This window comes from Rosa chinensis, chromosome 2 (genome assembly GCF_002994745.2).
Source record: "Rosa chinensis cultivar Old Blush chromosome 2, RchiOBHm-V2, whole genome shotgun sequence".
Taxonomy (NCBI): domain Eukaryota; kingdom Viridiplantae; phylum Streptophyta; class Magnoliopsida; order Rosales; family Rosaceae; genus Rosa; species Rosa chinensis.
The window spans coordinates 71,355,814-71,373,911 of record NC_037089.1 but is presented as its reverse complement, the minus strand read 5'-3'; the positions used below and the strand labels follow the sequence as shown (position 1 = coordinate 71,373,911).

The following is an 18,098-nucleotide window of genomic DNA, read 5'->3' as shown; positions in this document are numbered from 1 at the left end:
ATGACATCAATCTGAAACCCAACCTCATTTAAATAATGGGAATTAAAACTAAAAAAAGGGTTTTGTTCATTCCGTATAATAATGATTCTAGTAAACCTCGTGCCACAACAGAAAAGAAGTAGTCTATCAATGCAATTGATCCTATCAAATCTCAGAACCATATAAATAAAATCCATGGCACATGATCCATGTGCATATTTGAACTCAGAGAACGTGGCCAGCATTGAACAAGATCATCAATGTGATTACATCTATACTCAAACACCATAAAAGTTCATGGCATCAAATGTTGTTTATAGATCTAGATTTAACTTAAACACATGTGCAATTATATCTAGAGGAGAACTCCAACTACATATAGTTAGTATCACCTACTCAAATTCACAAATCTGAGCTACAGCAAGAAGAAATATATCGTCATGGGTTCCATGGAAGTACCTGATAAGCCTCATGCTGTATGTATCCCATTCCCATATCAAGGCCACATAAAGCCACTCCTCAAGTTTGCCAAGCTGTTGCACCACAGAGGTTTTCGTATCACCTTTGTGAATACAGAGTACAACCACAGACGCTTTCTCAAATCTTTAGGCCCCAACACACTAGATGGCTTGACAGACTTCCATTTTGAAACCATCCCAGATGGATTACCACCTTCCGATTCAGATTCCACCCAAGACATCACAGCTATCTGTGATTCCATTAACAAAAACTTCTTGGCTCCATTTCGTGACCTCCTCACCAGACTCAACAGTAGCACTTTTCCTGTGAGCTGCATTGTCTCAGATGGTTTCATGAGCTTCTCTATTGATGGTGCTCAAGAACTTGGATTACCTATTGTATTGTTCTTTCCTGTCGCTGCAAATGGCTTCATGGGCTTCAAACATTACCGTGCTCTTGTTGAAAAGGGATTTACACCAATAAAAGGTGATGGAACTGAAGTATTCTATTAACTATGATTTGATTAATGCTTGTTAATTTTTACCTAATTAGTACTGTTCTTTTTTATGTTTACAGATGAGAAATGTCTATCCAATGGCTACCTAGACACTGTCATTGACTGGATACCAGGAATGAAAGATATCCGCCTAAAGGATCTTCCCAGCTTTTTCCGAACTACAGATCCCAACGACAGTCCATTTATACTAACAGGTGAAGCAACTGAAAGAGCACATAAAGCTTCAGCAGTTGTAATTCATACTTTTGATGCGTTGGAGAGAGATGTTTTGGATGCTTTATCATTTATGCTTCCACATGTTTATGCCATTGGTCCTCTTCAGTTACTTCTTAACCAGATACCAGAAGACCCTTTAAAGTCTATGGGATACAGCCTATGGAAGGAAGACACAGAGTGCCTCCCATGGCTAAATGCTAAGGCGCCAAACTCTGTTGTTTATGTGAATTTTGGCAGCGTAGTGGTCATGACACCAGAACATCTTGTGGAGTTTGGTTGGGGACTTGCAAATAGCAAGCACCCTTTTCTATGGGTAATTAGGCCTGATCTGGTTGTTGGCGAATCAGCGATTTTGCCACCTGAGTTTGTAGCTGAGACCAAGGAGAGAGGTATAATAGTAAGTTGGTGCCCACAGGAGGAAGTCCTTAACCACCCATCAGTTGGCGGGTTTTTAACACACAATGGGTGGAATTCGACCATTGAGAGTGTCACTGCAGGAGTTCCTATGCTGTGTTGGCCATTCTTTGCAGAGCAGCAAACCAATTGTTGGTATGTTTGTAATGGATTGGGCATTGGCATGGAGATTGATAACAATGTCAATAGGGATGAAGTCGAGAAGATTGTGAGGGAGTTAATGGAGGGACAGAAGGGTGAGACCATGAGGAACAAGGCTAATGTGTTGAAGAAATTAGCAGAAGAGGCCACTGATCCACAAGGCTCCTCATACACAAACTTGGACAAAGTGGTAAATCAAGTACTTCTACGAAAAAGCTAGACGGGGTTCTAACAAATAAACATGCAAGCCTTCCAGTATATTGTCTAATAAACTAGTAGAATGTTCTGCAATATTTCCTTTATGCTTTCATTTAAATTTCAAGTTGAAACCTTAATGATATTAATCAAAGACAGGATATTGCAACTCTTATCTGTGTGAATGCTACTATTCTATGGAGTTACATTTATTAGAATATCAGATTGTATTTTACAGGTATGTTTCTCTAATCTCAATTTTGCTTGAGGATTCCTATTAGAACGTTCTAATTGAATTTTGTTAATCTGATCAATCTCAGTGCCTCTTACCTGCAATATAGAGCAGAGGGTGTAGCAACTAGCAAGTATTACTATTATTGTAATTTCAAATTTCTTGTCAACAAAAAGCCAACAAGCAATTTTTAATAGATGATTGAAATTTTCTTAAAGATTTCTGAAATAAAAAGGAAATCATGCTTGAAACAATGGCAAAGAATATCAAATTAAGTATAACCCAAATTCAAATGAACAAAATTCTGGCAAACATGAGATTAGAGCCAACCTTCCATGCTGTATATCAGTATAAATTGCTTATACATACGAGATAAGCAGTTACCTCAGTAGGTTCCATGGCAAAAACTAATTATACGCCTCATGCTCTATGTACCATTCCCATGTCAAGGTCACATTAAGCCATTCCTCAAATTTGCAAAGCTCCTGCACCATAGAGGTTTTTGCATGATCTTTGTGAATACAGAGTACAACCATGGACGCATCCTCTAATCTTTAGACCGCAAATCACTTGATGGCTTGCCGGACATTCAGTTTGAAGCCATCCCAGATGGCTTACCACCTAATTCAGATTCAGATTCCATACAAGACATCACAGCTAATGTTGATTCCATTGATAAGAACTTCCTGTCTCCATTTTGTAACATCCTCGACAAAATCAATCCTGATGCAGCAAATTCCCACAGTACTTCTCAAGTTCTCATGCAACATGTCGTGGATGGTTTCACGAGCTTCTCCATCACAGCAGCTGAAGAACTTGGAATTCCTATTGTTATGTTCTTCACAATAGCAGCCTGTGGATTCATGGGCATCAAACAATTCCGTTCTCGGCTGGAAAAAGGTTATACACCAGTAAAGGTTGACTATAATCCATGAAAAAAATATCTTATCTACCATTTGATCAAAGCTTGATAGTTGTTTATCAAAAATGACAATAAATTAATGTTTTCTTATTGTTTTCAGATGAGAGATGTCTATCAGATGGTACCTAGACAATCTTTCATACAGTGGACACCATCATACCAGAATATTTGACTAAGATCTTCCCGGCTTTGTTCAAAACTACAGATCAAAAAGACATTGCGTTTCAATGTGCCATGGAAGCAGCTGAAAGAGCACATAGATCTTCAGCAGTTGTTCTTTATACTTTTGATGCCTTGGAGCGAGATGTTTTGGAGGCTCTATCATGTATGCTTCCACATCTTTATGCAGTTGGCCCTATCCAATTCCTTCTCAATCGAATTCCAGAAGACCCTTTGAAACCTTTGGGATATAGTCTATCATAGACTGTCTATGGAAAGAGGAAACTGAGTGCCTCCAATGGCTCAAGTCCAAGGCACCAACACACAGTTGTTTATGTGAATTTTGCAGTGTAGTGGTCATGACACCACAACAGTTTGTGGAGTTTGGTTGGCGACTTGCAAATTCCAAGCTTCCCTTCTTGTGGATTATTAGGCGTGACCTGATTGTTGGAGAATCAGCGATTTTACCACCCACATTCGTGGCTGAAACAATGGAAAGAGGTGTAACAGCAAGTTGGTGCCCGCAAGAGGAGGTGCTCAACCACCCATCAGTTTGGAGGATTTTTAACTCACAGCGGGTGGAATTCAACCATTGAGAGTGTGACTGCAGGAGTGCCTATGCTCGATTAAGTGATCAACTTGCGCTGTTAAGGAAACACTAGACTTTTTACATAAATAAACAAGTAAAATCAAGACTTCTAATACTTGGTAAACTAGTGCTATATGCTGTATTGCTGTTATTAGTTAATTACCAGCATGAAGTACTATCATTAGTTTATTATCAAACACCTTGTGTGCAGCTACTGATCTAGACCCAGTTTGGAAAACCCATGTCCAATCGTTTTCCGATTTCAATATCTGTGAACATTTCATGCTTGTAATCTGGCAGAATAGTACAAAAATACAGATTACGATTTACGAGAGAAATCGGGGGTTAGGGTTTGTGAGAGAAAATATACCAATTCCAGAGTAGCTTCAACTGATCAATAAGCTCCTGAGGGAATTCCATAATCCAGACTCCAAACACTATTGAGGAGTGGTTTTCGTCTGGATTTGTGAAGTCTCCAGTCAGAGAGAAGGAATTGAGATTGGGAGTTCAAGTTTTGCGGGGAAAAAGTTGAGGACGACACAAATCCCCCTCAACTTTTAAAGCGGGAAACGTTACACGTTACACCAAAGCCCCCTCAACTTTGGGGTATTTGCTGCTTTGCCTCAAATTAATCCTTCTCTTTCCTTTCCTTTTTAATTTTGAGGGGTGAAATTTGCACTCCTCAAATTACAATCTAAACTATCATGTCGTGACATATTGGACGTATCTATTAAAACATAGAAAGTGAGTCTTTATACGTGAACATAAAACAATTTGAGAATATTAATATTCTAATATATCTAAATTTGTGGATCGAACAAACATGTGTACCTTACCCGATAGTTTTCGTTCAATAATAGTATGAGTGTCATTTTCTTTTCATTTTTATGATGGAAGTCTAAGATGCATGCAACTACATATTCTGCAATGACCGTGGTGTAGCATTTGTTATGGGAGAGTTCTGTCGCTTCTCAATCACTTACTATGGGTAGTCGCAATTTCTCTGCCATCAAACCCTTTCCCATAAAATCTGATTTTGAATATAGAAAAATTGGGGTGTGTATTAAGTGTTTAAATATGATAATATTTCTCTAAATAGATAGATATGTAGATATGAAAGTCTTACTATGAGATCACAATGGCACATTGGCACAACTATTATCCAGTCCATGGATCTAATATACCTAGAACCAAAAACAATGTGTTTATCATTGTAAACACGGATTTCCTGCAATGAATGAAGGAAGGACACATGTACAAAATAATATAATTTTTTATTAATGAATTTGAGGATTACAATCTCTGTAGATGCCCTTTCATAAGAATATCTTCTGATTCGATCTCTGACATTGATTTGATCCAAGGGTGGAGAGCACTTGATCTTGAATTAAACAGTTGCAGTGTGAACTTCTTACTATGTTGATGATTTGAGGAAGACGATTGATCAAGGGCTGTAGAACCTTGATCTTGATCGGATTTAGGCCACGAGTTGTGTCACGTGGTGAGCGTTCTTCGGCTTTGGTAGGAAACGAACCGGCACGTGTGTTTGGCGCTCATTGATTCTCCACGAGCTTGATGAAGAACTTGTAGAAGATTTACTTTGTTGATGATTTGTAGAAGGCGTTTGATCAAGGGATGCAGAGACTTGCTCTTGATCGGATTTGAACCACGAGCGATGTCACGTGGTAAGTGTTCTTTAGCTTTGATGGTGGATGAATCGACACGTGTACTTAGTGCTTGTTGATTCTCCATGAGCTTGATGAAGAACTTAGCAGAAGCTTTGCTTTGTTGACGACTTGAAGACAACGGATGATCAAGGGCTGAAGAGGCTTGATCTTGATCAGACCTGAACCACGAGAGGTGTCATGTGGCAAGTATGACTTTGATGACGGATGAATAGGCATGTTTGCTTGGTGCTTATTGATTTTCAGCGAGTTTGACAACTTCTGAGCTTGCAGGTGATTTCCCTTGTTTGTCTGAAGTTGGTGAGGTGAAGATACCGGCTATTTGGCAGCTTGATGGTTCTTCATGAGCTTGGGAGACTTCTGAGCTTTGGAGAGGTTTCTTCCGTCTGCTTGCGTCCTTTTGTCTGTCGTCGTCGTCCCCCCATCATGATTTGAGAGGGGATATTTATAGTGTCGGCGTCTCTCTCAATTTGGAATGCCTTGATGACACGTGATTGATTGCATTTTCCTTAATATCATAATTGAATCAATCAGCCTCAATTAATTGATTTAATCACGATCATTAAGGAATTAGCCAATTAATTTGATGGCTGATTTTAATTATATTTTATTAATAGCATAATCAAATCAATCAGCTTTAATTGATCGATTTAATCACGACTATTATAAAATTTGGCCTATTAACTTGATGGTTGATTTTCATCTTGATTATCAATTTAAATAAACTGATATCTAAGCAGCAGACAAAATTTAATACTTGATTTGACTCAGAATCAATTGATTTAATTTGATCGATCCGCTTTAATATCAATTGATTTACACTACTAGAAATATTGGCTTTAAGGACACCCTACAAGGAGACATTTTTTTGCATGTGTCCTAATAACCTTATGAGGACGACTAAAAAATAAATAGGAGCCCCGCCGATTTTTTTTGCCAAAAGTTAAACTTCCCACTTGTTCTTCCCACACAAATTTGCAAGTGACCCGCCTCTCTCTCACTCTCTCTCTCTCTCTCAAATTGAGACTTTAGAGGTCAGACCTAAATCAAAACCAGATCTGTGCAACCCCCTCTCCCTCGTCCACCCTCTGTTTTCGATCCTTGTCTCTCTCTTCTCCATTGGCGGCCTGCTTCTCTGCCGCTACCTCTCTTACCTTGATTTCTCACTGCTGATCGAAACCCTAAGCTAACACCTCAAAAAAGCCAACCCAAAATCTGAATGCAAACCACTCTCCCGCCACACTTTCTGTCTTCCTCCACCGTCCTTCGCCATCTGCAATTTCTCCATGCTCATCTCTTTAATCTCATACCACTTTTGTTTATAAACGTCAAACCCCCATCACATCCTTTTCTAATTCCCTTCCAAATTTCCCATATTTTTCTCAATCTAACACCCAATTTTCTCTGCCCAGCATTTTGATATGCAGGTACTTTGATATATTTGAATTTTTTTTAAATTTCATTCAAGAAAGTAAAAAAATTTCTGGGTTTGGGTTTGATTTGGTGGTCAGTTCTGGGTTTGTAGTAGTTTAAGTATATGTTGGGGTTGTAGTTTTCATTGAACAAAAGTCCAAATGTCTATTTTCTTTCGAGGGGTTTCAATTGCTTAAGGGGTTTATTGGGATTTATGCAGAAGATTGATTTGTGGGAAAGAAAACTAGTGTTTGAGTTGAGAGTCAATTTTTGAGGCTTTTGATTAGCATGTGCTTTGTAGGATTGTAAGACAAGAATTTGAGTTTTATAGTGTTTTGTTATTTATAGGGTATGGGGGATCATGGGTTCCAAGGATCCTACTCCGGTGGTTGACAACGTTAAAAGGGCAAAGCAGTTACCGGTGGACTGGTAAGTGTTACAGATCTTAGGTTTGATGTAGATGCAGAAGTGTCTATGTGAAAGCTTGGAATGTCAGTTACATGTTTTGGAACTGTGCATTTATGAGAACATATAATTCTACTTTGGTTCATTTCATCTTATATTCATGATTAACTTTCGATATTTTTCTTTAATCATTATCCATATGATAGTGGGTGGTTCTTAATTGACCTTTTTTATCTTCCTTATGATTGGAACTCTGAAGCATAAAGATTTGGAACACTTAACCCGCTTTGGTTTATTGCTGAAGTTGAATGGTTTGTGCAGATTTCACTCTCTTTATAGCGTGCAAGTGAAAACATAAATGTGGTATTGCTTATACTTGCATAAGAGGTTAGTATAGTATACTATGACACCATAAACATTACACAAACAGATCTGATAGAGTGCACATAATGCAAGTTTGTTGCTGTTTTGACCTGATTAGTATGGTACTCTCAATTCATTGCATTACATTGTTGTTATGTTTGCAGGTCTTGTGTGAAAATTAAAGTAGGACAATATCAAGGGGGAATTGTACTTGGTATTAATAAAGTGAGTTTCTCTTATCAAACTACTTCATAACCTTTTTCCTGTAGTTTTGGGTTGAGAAACTTTTTAAATTGTTCACTCTATCAGCTTCTTGTATTTCCTTTTGACCTTTAATTTTCTGTAGTTTTGGATTGAGAACTGAAATTTATGAAACATACTCTTAATAAACTTCTTAACATTATGGCATTAGTTTTTCCTTAACCATGTATTTATTATGTCACTGTCCCTTGAAGAGTAATTGATTCTTTAAATCCTTTTATAGTTGGAGGATAGATCTGTGTCTCGAACTAGCATGTCATGCACAGGCCAAAGGTATAGAATTCCTATCTAGCTAGCTTCACCCAATACATTCCTTTATCAACACCAAGTTCTCTTTTTGTTTTTTTGAACAATCCAGGTTATCAAATTTTGAGATCTTTCTTAGGTAGATTTGTTGATTAGTGGAATTAATCTGTTGTGGTTAGGTTTGTTTAAATCGTCATCTTGTCAATTATGATGATTCTGAATTCGGGTTTCATGATGGAGAACGAGGTGAGTTGCTTACCGCACACACCGGAGGAGGAGAAGCGGATCATTGATGAATTGGGCGGTCAATTTGAAGCCAATGTCAAACAAGGCAACTTGTTCTACGTTATTTCTAATAGGTTTTTCTCTCCTTTTTTCTCTGTGATTATTGGAAAAGGTTAATCTTTGTAGAACTAGCATCTAATTGAAATATTGGATGTTTTTATTCGTTTCTTTTATCGTTTCTTCTATTTGTTTGATCACTTTCATTAGTTGACATCAATAGATGTCCAATAGGTGGATCAGTTTGAATATAGAAGAAACTTAATGTAACCTACATGAGCACCTACTCCACTGCATTGGTGGCCTCTACTCTCTGTACATTCAGAGTTACCATCTTTTGTTTCAATATCAATGTATTTTTTATGTTTAATTTCTTAGTAGGTTCTTTCTGGTCTTTCTGCTCTTTGTCCAGGTGGTACTCAAGCCAGCTCTAAAAGAGATGTAGGGGTTATTGTTCAACAATTCAGGTTATCAATTTTACCTCTTTCAAAGAACTTCATTTCCGTTATCAAGCTAAGGAAGTCATTAACCTTGCATTGTCTTTCAAACATTTGTTATTTCTGAGATTTGAATTGATAGGCATTCTTTGAAACATGAGGCAAATGATCTCCTTGGTGAAGTTAAAATGCATCACAACAATGCACACACAGTGTTAATCATATAGTCTTGTACATGGTTGTTTACTTTTATGTATGTTTGAGCATAGATAATCCCTTTTTTATTTTGTTTTTCCTTTTGTTCATTCGTTTTCAATGATGGTCATTTTTTCCTTTATATATATATTGTTTCCTTTCTTATTTTCCATTATTTTCCACACTCAGGTTTGTGACATAATCAGTTGCAAAATGTATATGCAGATCTGACATTGACTTCCAGGAATTTTGCTTGCAAGTGTTATTTGAAAGTGTGAGCAAGGACAAGCCTGCTCTTTTACAAGTACCCACAAAGTCTTTTTTTTTTTTTTCTTTTCCTTTTTTTGGTACCATAGAGGTGTAGTCGTATAGATTGACAGGTTTACAAGTGACACTTTCCAATGCAAGTGGATATGCTTTTCATCTTGACCTAAAGATGATTTGATGTTCCATTTATGTATTATGAATAATAAATTCAATGTCATCTCTCTACACTTATGCAGGTCTATTTGATATGCTTTTCATCTTGATTTATCTCCAATCTTAAGGTAGTTTGTTGACCTTTACTTTTGTTCTACCGATAACTTTCAATGCAATTTAATCAGATTACAATAATCTGATTGTATTATTTGCTTTAGAGTTCAGAGTCAGTATTCATGTTACCTACCTAAAACATTACATAACCAGGATCTAAGAGCTTTCTCCGTTGCCTCTAACGAGGATCTAAGAGCTCGTTTCGGATCTCGTTCTGTGCTATGGAATAATGGATACTCGTAAACGAGGGAGGAATGAAGCTATTGGCTTTCATGCTAATGGAGGCTTCAAGAAGAACAAGCAAGGTTCGCTCTCTGCTCATTCACACCTTTTTTTTTTTTTGTTAATTTAAATTCCATCAATTTACTTCAAGTTTTATTTTATCTGTGTTCTCTTCACTATTTTTTATGTTCTGTTTAATTTTCTATGCTATTTAGCAGTTTTGATTGAATGACTCCCTGCACCAAGTTTTTCAGGTTCAAATCTTTGCCTGTCTATTATTTATATCATGAACTTTATCTTATACAAGTTTAAGGTGTATATCAGTTCACTAAAGAGTTTAAACTGCAACTGTAACAAAATAATATCTTGCAGGAAATTCAAAGTTGTTATACAGGTACAGACTTTGCTTTGGTTTGATGTAGACGACTTAAAAAAAAGGAGCAATAGTTTGCTCGACCCGCCAAATTTTTTGGTCGAATGTAAAACTTCCCACTTTTTTTTTCCCACAATTATTCGCACTTTGGCCTCCATTTTCCAGTTGACCCCTCTCTTTCTCTCTCTCTTTTATTTACAGTGCAAAAAATATGTAAAGTATACACAAGGTATATTCTCCTCCGGTCTCCATTTGTTTATGTTATTGTTTCTTTGTCTGTCAGCACATATAGAACTTTCAGTATATGGGGTCTTGTTGTGACTTTGGTTCTTATGGAGATAATAAGATTATGAATGATTTAGTGATTTAATGGACATGTGGTGGTCATTAATCCTATATCTATATCTACATTACTAATAATTACTCTCTTTTTTTACCAAGAAAGAAACAATCAAGAATATGAAGATGAAATGTTATTCATGCTCCTAGCATTATTCTGCATTATTCCTTTTCATTTTTGCAAGTACCTGGAAATAATATTGACTTTGGAGTGCATAAAAACACAAGTACATGGAAATAATTGCAGCCTTGAAATTAGCTTTTAATTTTTGGTCGCTGATGAGTTTGTTTGTGTAGTTTGCAAGTACTGAGTAATTGATTTTTATTTTTCATACTTCTATTGCAATTGTATATGAAAATGAGACGTTGTAATACAGACTAATTTGAATTATATATTGTTGGTTGGAAGACCTTTGGTTGGATTCTAGACTTGGCTCAATCTAATTGTTGAATTTCAGGAGTGTTAATATGTACTTGATATTGGTTTGTACTATATTTATCAGGTTATGATTGAAGATATTGGGAAGCAGATTAAGCAACTATAAACCTACAAGGTGTAGGACATTGATTTACTTGACTAGAATTGTTGAACTGTAATTTGTTATACTTTATAAATTTGTTTGCATATGGTGTATTTTGATTCAGTTAATATTGCATTTGGTGGTGTATTTTGAGGGGTGTACAATTGGAGAAAGCTTTCTATTGTTATTAATTAATTAATTAATTTTTTTTGGTTTTTTACAAGTTTTAACGACACGTTTTGAACGTCCTCTATGACTCTTTTAAGTGTCCTGTTTTAGTTTTAAGGACACATATGAGTGTATTTTTTGTATCCTATTATGGTTTTAAGGACTCTATTTTCAAAGCTTTTAGGACACAGTTTGTGTGTCCTAGTATAGAATAGAGGACACATATTAGAAGATATAAGGATGCAATTTAGGTGTCTTCTTATGGATTTAAGGACACTGCATTAAGAGGTTTAAGAACACACAAACTGTGTCCTTGTGTAGAAAAGAGGACACGTTTTCAGTGTCCTTGTTTGAGACTTATAATGACTGGCAGATAGAGGACTCTTTAAAAAAGAGTCCTTGTATGTATTTAAGGACACAGTTTCAGTGTCCTTAAATGGTGTTTTTCTAGTAGTGTTAGTCGGAACAAATTTATTTATTGTTGTCGGGCCTTTCATTTGTCGCCACGTGTCATTCTCTGAGTCTGCTTGGTTTTGCTCACTCACAAGCCACGTGTACATTTTGTGGGACCCACATGCTGACTAAATTTGTTCGGTCATAATTTCAAGTGTTGATCGAATTATTTAATGAATTTTATTTTAATTAAATTTTTGGTGTCTACAATCATCTAAGGTCAAAGATGCATAGCCATTTGCACATGTTTGCTTACATTTTATATAATTAGATCAAATCGGACCTCCAACTTTGAGTACGTGCTGCTCTTATAGTTCGACTGTCAACGTCCTCAGTTACTGAGCTAAAGGAACTGCCTAGTTATTTCCTGGCAGAAGCTAACAGCTGTAAGCCTCATGCGATATGTATCCCATTCCCATACCAAGGCCACATAAATCCACTCCTCAAATTTGCTAAACTCCTCCACCATAGAGGCTTTCGCATCACCTTTGTGAACACGGAGTACAAGTACCCAACCACAGGCGTTTTCTCAAGTCTTTAGGCCCGGACTCACTAGATGGCTTGTCAAAGTTCCGTTTTGAAGCCATCCCTGATGGCTTACAGACTAGTTCAGATTCTGATTCCACCCAAGACCTCACTGCTCTTACTATTTCCATCAATAAATGCATCTTCTTGGACTCATTTTGCAACCTCCTTGCCAAGCTCAACAAGAGTACTAGTCCTATGACATTGTCACGGCACATATGGTTTCATGAGCTTCTCCGTCAATGCTACTAACGAACTTGGAATTCCTGTTGTATCATTCTTTCCTATTGCTGCGTGTGGCTTTATGGGATTCAAGCATTATCGTGCTCTCGTTGAATAAGGATTATTAATCTATGTCTTTTCTTGCTCTTTAGCAATTTAGCATGGTAGTTTCGGTGGGTTAGGAACTCATGCACATCTGGTGTTTGATGAAAGTCCTCAATGTGGTTGTTGTTATATAAAACCCTTTTGTTTTTGTGAGCCCCGAAAAAATTCAGTGAGCTTAGTGAGATTGTTAGAGGAATTAAATTTTCAATCTCAACAATTAGTTGAATGCTTGGGATTATTTTAAAAAAAAATTTCATAAGGTGAAATCTTCAAAATTTGGATTGTATAATAAAGTATGTGACGAGCCCGTGAGAATTTTCTGGAAATTTTTCAGACTCGGGAACTATTTATAATGAATTTCTGAAGTTGGAAAATTATAGAAATTCATTTTAAGTAAAAAGAAAATCCACTGTGCAATCTGAGGCGTCCAAAATTCCCACCGCTTCATCGTAGCAGTTGAATTTCAATTAAGGGAGGTTATAAATAGAGCTGGATCAGATCAAACGCCCCAGAATGATCGAGAGGTCTTTGGGCTCGTCGACCCGGATTCTCGACCCGGTAACCTGCAAAGGAGATCCGACGGAATCTCCTCCGTCCGGTGACGACATGCTGACGGACCACCAGCGTTCGAACCGCTTCGACGTCGCCGACATCCTTCTGGTATCGGTTTGGTCGTTAATCGACCCTAGAGCGAAAATCGACGCCGTGAAGCTCTGAGTTCTCCGGCGGTTCTTCAGCTGTTTCTGGCGACGAAATGATCTGCATGAGGTAGGAAAATTAATACTTGCGTCGAGCTCTACGTTGTGCTATGATTTTTTTTTGAAATCGATTAAGCTTTTAACAAATTGTACTTTGGGTTGAGTTGGGTTCGGCCACCACCGCCGGAGGTGCTCTCCGTGGCTGTTTTGGCCTCTCATGGCTTGTTTTCCGTCTTCCTGACATCTTCGAACGCATATCAACTTCGACTGGAGTTAATTCCAGAAGCTCCAAGTTTGGTAGCCGTCCGATCCGCAATTCATTCTAGTCGGATTTCGGAAAGCTGCTGTGTGCTCAATGACTTACAACATTTGATTCTTCGAAGGTAAATTCGAGTTCTGGACAGAAAAGTCCTTTCGTTCAATTCTTGTGTGAGTACGGTTAGTTGGGAATTGGATCCAATTTTACTGAGAAATGAGAATCAAGGAGATCGTTGTTAAGGTGAAAATAGTTGAGCCTAGTGTTGGATAATTTTGTGGTGATCTGCTGTACTAGAATGAAGAGTTTAGAATTGAGTTGATGCCTTTGGTTCTCGATCAAGAATGATTTCTGGAATTGTGGCATTATTTGGAAATTGCGTTGTTGGTTCATTGTCCAGAATATATTGAATACTTGTGAGCTAGTTTTGAATGGCGATTTTGATATGCGACGATTTTCTGTAAGTTTGGTTAATTGACTATGAAACTTGAAATTCGAGGAAATGTGGGAAGTATGTAAATGAGTATGTTGAGATATAAGGAGTATTGACTAGATTGTGAACTAGAAGTTTCACGGAAATGACGGATTGCTAAGACTATAAGTAATATTGGGTGCCCTTAGTAATTTTCGGGATGCACCTATTGAAAATGATAGTGCTGGTTTGAGAAACGTCTTGATATGGTTATGATTGGTCGAAAGTCTAGGAACGATAAATGGTAAACTATTCGGTAATTGGGATAACTATCGAATGTGTAGTGATTGGTTAAACATCGGTCAAACCTTAGTCAATCCTGGTCAAACCAGGAAAAGTTGATTGGACAGTTAGTTGGTTGTTGAGACTTTATATATTAGTTTGACAGTTTATTAACAATTATTATTTCGGAAATTAGGACTCCAGTTACCCAAGGAATGGAAGGTTCGTGAATTCCGGACAACGCAAAACAAAAAAGCTTCATAATGTAGGTAGGGGACTCAGGACTCACTCAGTTAGTTGTTTTTCGTATTTAATTTAATTGTGATGCATGATGAGTTGAATGGCTTGGTTACGTTAAAATGCAATGCATACTAACCAAACCGTGAGAGAATTTGTGATGGCTTGAGATCGCAGGGTGGCACTGACTTCCTTGGGTTCGATCTCCTTAACCTCCAGAGGGTTAGCTACAACGGTCGGATGGTGCGAGATCGCAATGACAACCCGGTTCCGTGTGTGTAGTTAGGTAGCGGACGCTCTCGCTACGCTTACTTGATTTTAAATTATAGGCCATGTTTGTTTCCCAGAATCAGGGCATTGGGAAAGGAAAGTGTTTCCTTTCCTGTGTTTGGGACAGGAAGGGAAATTGGTTCCCAAAGGAAATGAAAAAGTGGAGGAAATTGGTTCCTCTCCCCTCCCCTCAGGATTCACTTTCCCAATGGAAAGGAAAATGATTCCTTTCATTTCCACCAACCAAACATGGCCATAATGTGAGGTAAGGTCGTGTAGTGGGTCTAGGGGACCGGCCATCAAGTAATATGTGGTACTATATTTAATTGTGTATAATGCATTGGTTTTGAGTTGGAAAATATTTTAAAATTTTGTCGTTTCTTTAAATAAAATGGTTTGAGTATGTTTTTCATTATGGTGCACCTTTAAAGTTAAAAGTTTTCAAATCTAACCTGGGTGAAGCCCCTACTGAGCAGTGAGGGTGAGCGTTCACCCCTACAATAGTGTGGTTGCAGGTACTGTACACTGGTAATGAGATTGTAGTGGATGGAGCTGGGTGCGAGGAATTTGATAACTCTTCGTAACGGAATTCAGGTTTCGGATGCTACTTTCAACCTTTATTTCTTGACTCATGTTATTCCGGAACTTCTTGTTGAATGTTTATTGTGGTTGTTAAGTCCAGTATTCCTTGACTATTCGAAAATGACAAGTTCTAAATGAACAAAGTGAATTTAGTAATTTTAAGAAGTTTTCACCTCAAAAATATTTTCAAATATCCGCTGTGCGTTTTATGAAAAGTTTATAAAAAAAATGCATTGCAGTTCTCTAGAATATAAGTCGAGCATTTGGTTTATATTTTAGAGCTTGCACCACTGTGACGTGCTCAAGCTTGTGAAGTGCAGTTTGGAGTGTTACAATTTTGGCATGTTGATTACTATTACTAATTGCTACTGGTTTGGTATCTTCCTATAGGAATAATGCGATTTTCTATGTTTTCAATTTCATTAATGGATTGACATATCTAATTGCTACTACTCTTGCTCTTGCTACTGCTATTACTCTTGCTCCTGTTACTGCAAATGATGCTGCTATTGAACCAAGGACACGTTCAGTGATAAAGAAGAAGAAGTTTGACGAAGAGCTCTAATATTCTCTCTCTTAGCAACATGTAACAGAAAATCAAATTTTTTTTTTCATAAAGAGATTAGAAGTCAAAAGAAGTAGTTAATGGTAAAAAAGTACATTAACTAATGACAAGTGGCAAGGAAATAGTAAATTGTCATTATTTGTAAGATTTAGTCTGTATATGTTTAATTCAATCTTTAAAAGATGTATCTGTTAAGTGTTAAAGGAAAAACATATTATGTGCCTTCGTCAAAGTAACTGACGAAGAGGGAATCAAGGAATCAGTGATTACCAATCAATTAGCATAAAAGATAGATCAATCAGTATTTAATATCATAATTGTAATCAATATTTCCGTTGTAATTTCTTCCCTATATAAAGGGACTATGAAATGAAATGAGTAGACCATTCCAATCTCCATTTACTTTTACACGTTATCAGCACGCTCAGAGCAAATAAGCCCTCAAAACCCTAGAGATTTTTTTTTTTCTGCCGTCACCAATCAAAAAAAAAAAAAAATTCCCCAGACCAGCCTCACCTCCGCCTCTCCGGCCGAGCACCACAAGCCACCACCGGCCTCCACCGAATTACTAAGGGCACCCAGACAAAATCGATCACTGCGGCCCACTGCCCCTGCGTCCACCCACCGAAATCGATCACTGCGGCCTCCAGCCAGCAGCCCCACAGATCGGCCTCTCCAAATCATTCTTCCGGCCTCCACGATCAGCCTCCCTCCCTACTGCCCAGCACCTGCGCGCACACCCACCGGCCCTCCCTGCCTGCAATACCCCGCCTTGCCAACCTCGCCGCCTGCCCACCTGCAGATCACAGTCGCAGCAGAAGGAAAGCCGGAGGAGGAAGAAGAGAAAAAAAAAAAGGGGGGGCAACTCGGGCCGAAGTAAGGACCCGGCCCAGAAACGAAAAAAAAGAGGCCCCAAAGAACTGAAGGCCCAGAACAGAACCAAAAAAAAGGCCCAAAGAACAGAAGGCCCAGAAAAAAAAAAAAAAAAAACTTGACCCAAAGTAAAGGGCCAGCCCAGAGAGCAGACCCGACCCAGACCGAAAAAAAAAAAAAACAAACAAAACAAAACAAAACAAAACAGGCCTTGAGGCCCAGAAAAAGAGAGAAAAAGAAGAAGAAAAAAAACAAGGCTCAAAAGAGATAGGAAGCGGCCTAGTTTTTTTTTTTTCAAGCATACAAACACCGCACGCCTGCATCAACACGCGCGTGCGTTAGGATTGTTTTTCTCAAAACCAAGTATGTTCTCTTTTATTTTCATACTATGGTATCTTTAATTATTTATAATTAGAATTTTTTTTATTATTTTTGAGCATGCTACTTTATTGCTTGTTATACTTGTGATATATATTCGTGGAATCTAAAGCATGTGAAATTTATTTATTTTTACGCATGTTTTATACCTTATTGTTTATACCTTTATTATATTTTGTTATTAAGCATGTTTAATTAGATAATTTTGATCATTTTCAGCACGCCTTGTTTTTATGTTTTATATAATTACCTTTAAGCATGATTTATCCTTATATAAATTATTCCTAAGCATGCCTTTATATTATGCTCTCATTTGTATTTTATGTTATGCATGATATATTCTTGCTATTGTTATATGTAGTATATAATTTGTTGTATATTTGTAAAATTTTGAACAAGCCATGTCATTTATTTTTATATATGCTATGTTTTATTATTAAATGTGTTATAGTTATTTTTGTAATACAACATATAAAATTCTGCTTTGCCATGATAATGAAAATTCATGTGCATTTATACACACAACATTACTGTGATAAAGTATTTTCACATAGCATCGAAAAGAAAAAAAATGTGTGACCATTAAGAATCTTGGTCTTGAAATCTAATTCATATTGTTTGGAAAATAATACACGTGGATGTCTTTTGTGACTGCGTAATTTATATCTTCTCTCTTGTTGATGTAGATGGCTGATCCAACTCGACCTGAATTTGACATTTTGGACTTAGAAGGACTTGAGTACCACCGTTGGGTTTCCGATGTAGAAACCGCATTTGTGGCAAAAGAATACACTGCCACCATCAAAACTACCACTGACCCCAAAGACGATGGACTGTCTGATAAGGTAAAAGCAAACGCCTTAATGTTTTTAAGGCGACATATTGATCCTAGCCTACGCTGGGAATACCTCCAGTTGAAGACACCCAAAGAATTGTGGGATGCCCTTAAGAGACGTTTTGGGAACATTCATGA

At 37.4% G+C, this 18,098-nt stretch overlaps 1 protein-coding gene and 2 long non-coding RNA genes across 6 annotated transcripts; 2 read left to right on the top strand and 1 right to left on the bottom strand.

Annotated features, from left to right (window-relative positions):
* The first annotated feature begins 324 nt into the window (after window positions 1–324).
* Window positions 325–2,156, top strand: LOC112185661 (7-deoxyloganetin glucosyltransferase). Its single transcript, XM_024323929.2, has 2 exons — window positions 325–924; window positions 1,015–2,156. Exons 1-2 carry the CDS (start codon window positions 420–422, stop codon window positions 1,944–1,946), a joined length of 1,437 nt encoding a protein of 478 aa, XP_024179697.1. The 5' UTR covers window positions 325–419; the 3' UTR covers window positions 1,947–2,156.
* Window positions 2,157–2,259: 103 nt separating this feature from the next.
* Window positions 2,260–4,336, bottom strand: LOC121051806. Of its 4 annotated transcripts, none has more exons than XR_005807046.1 (4): window positions 4,194–4,336; window positions 3,987–4,116; window positions 3,201–3,878; window positions 2,260–3,043 (listed from the first exon to the last, which is right to left on the bottom strand). It is a non-coding gene; the product is annotated as an uncharacterized LOC121051806 (long non-coding RNA). The 4 variants fall into 4 exon arrangements; XR_005807048.1 differs by having other exon boundaries at window positions 2,260–3,006; XR_005807045.1 differs by having other exon boundaries at window positions 2,260–3,878.
* An 8,751-nt stretch (window positions 4,337–13,087) lies between these two features.
* LOC121051879 lies at window positions 13,088–15,563 on the top strand. Its single transcript, XR_005807326.1, has 3 exons — window positions 13,088–13,653; window positions 14,417–14,489; window positions 14,635–15,563. It is a non-coding gene; the product is annotated as an uncharacterized LOC121051879 (long non-coding RNA).
* Window positions 15,564–18,098: the final 2,535 nt, after the last annotated feature.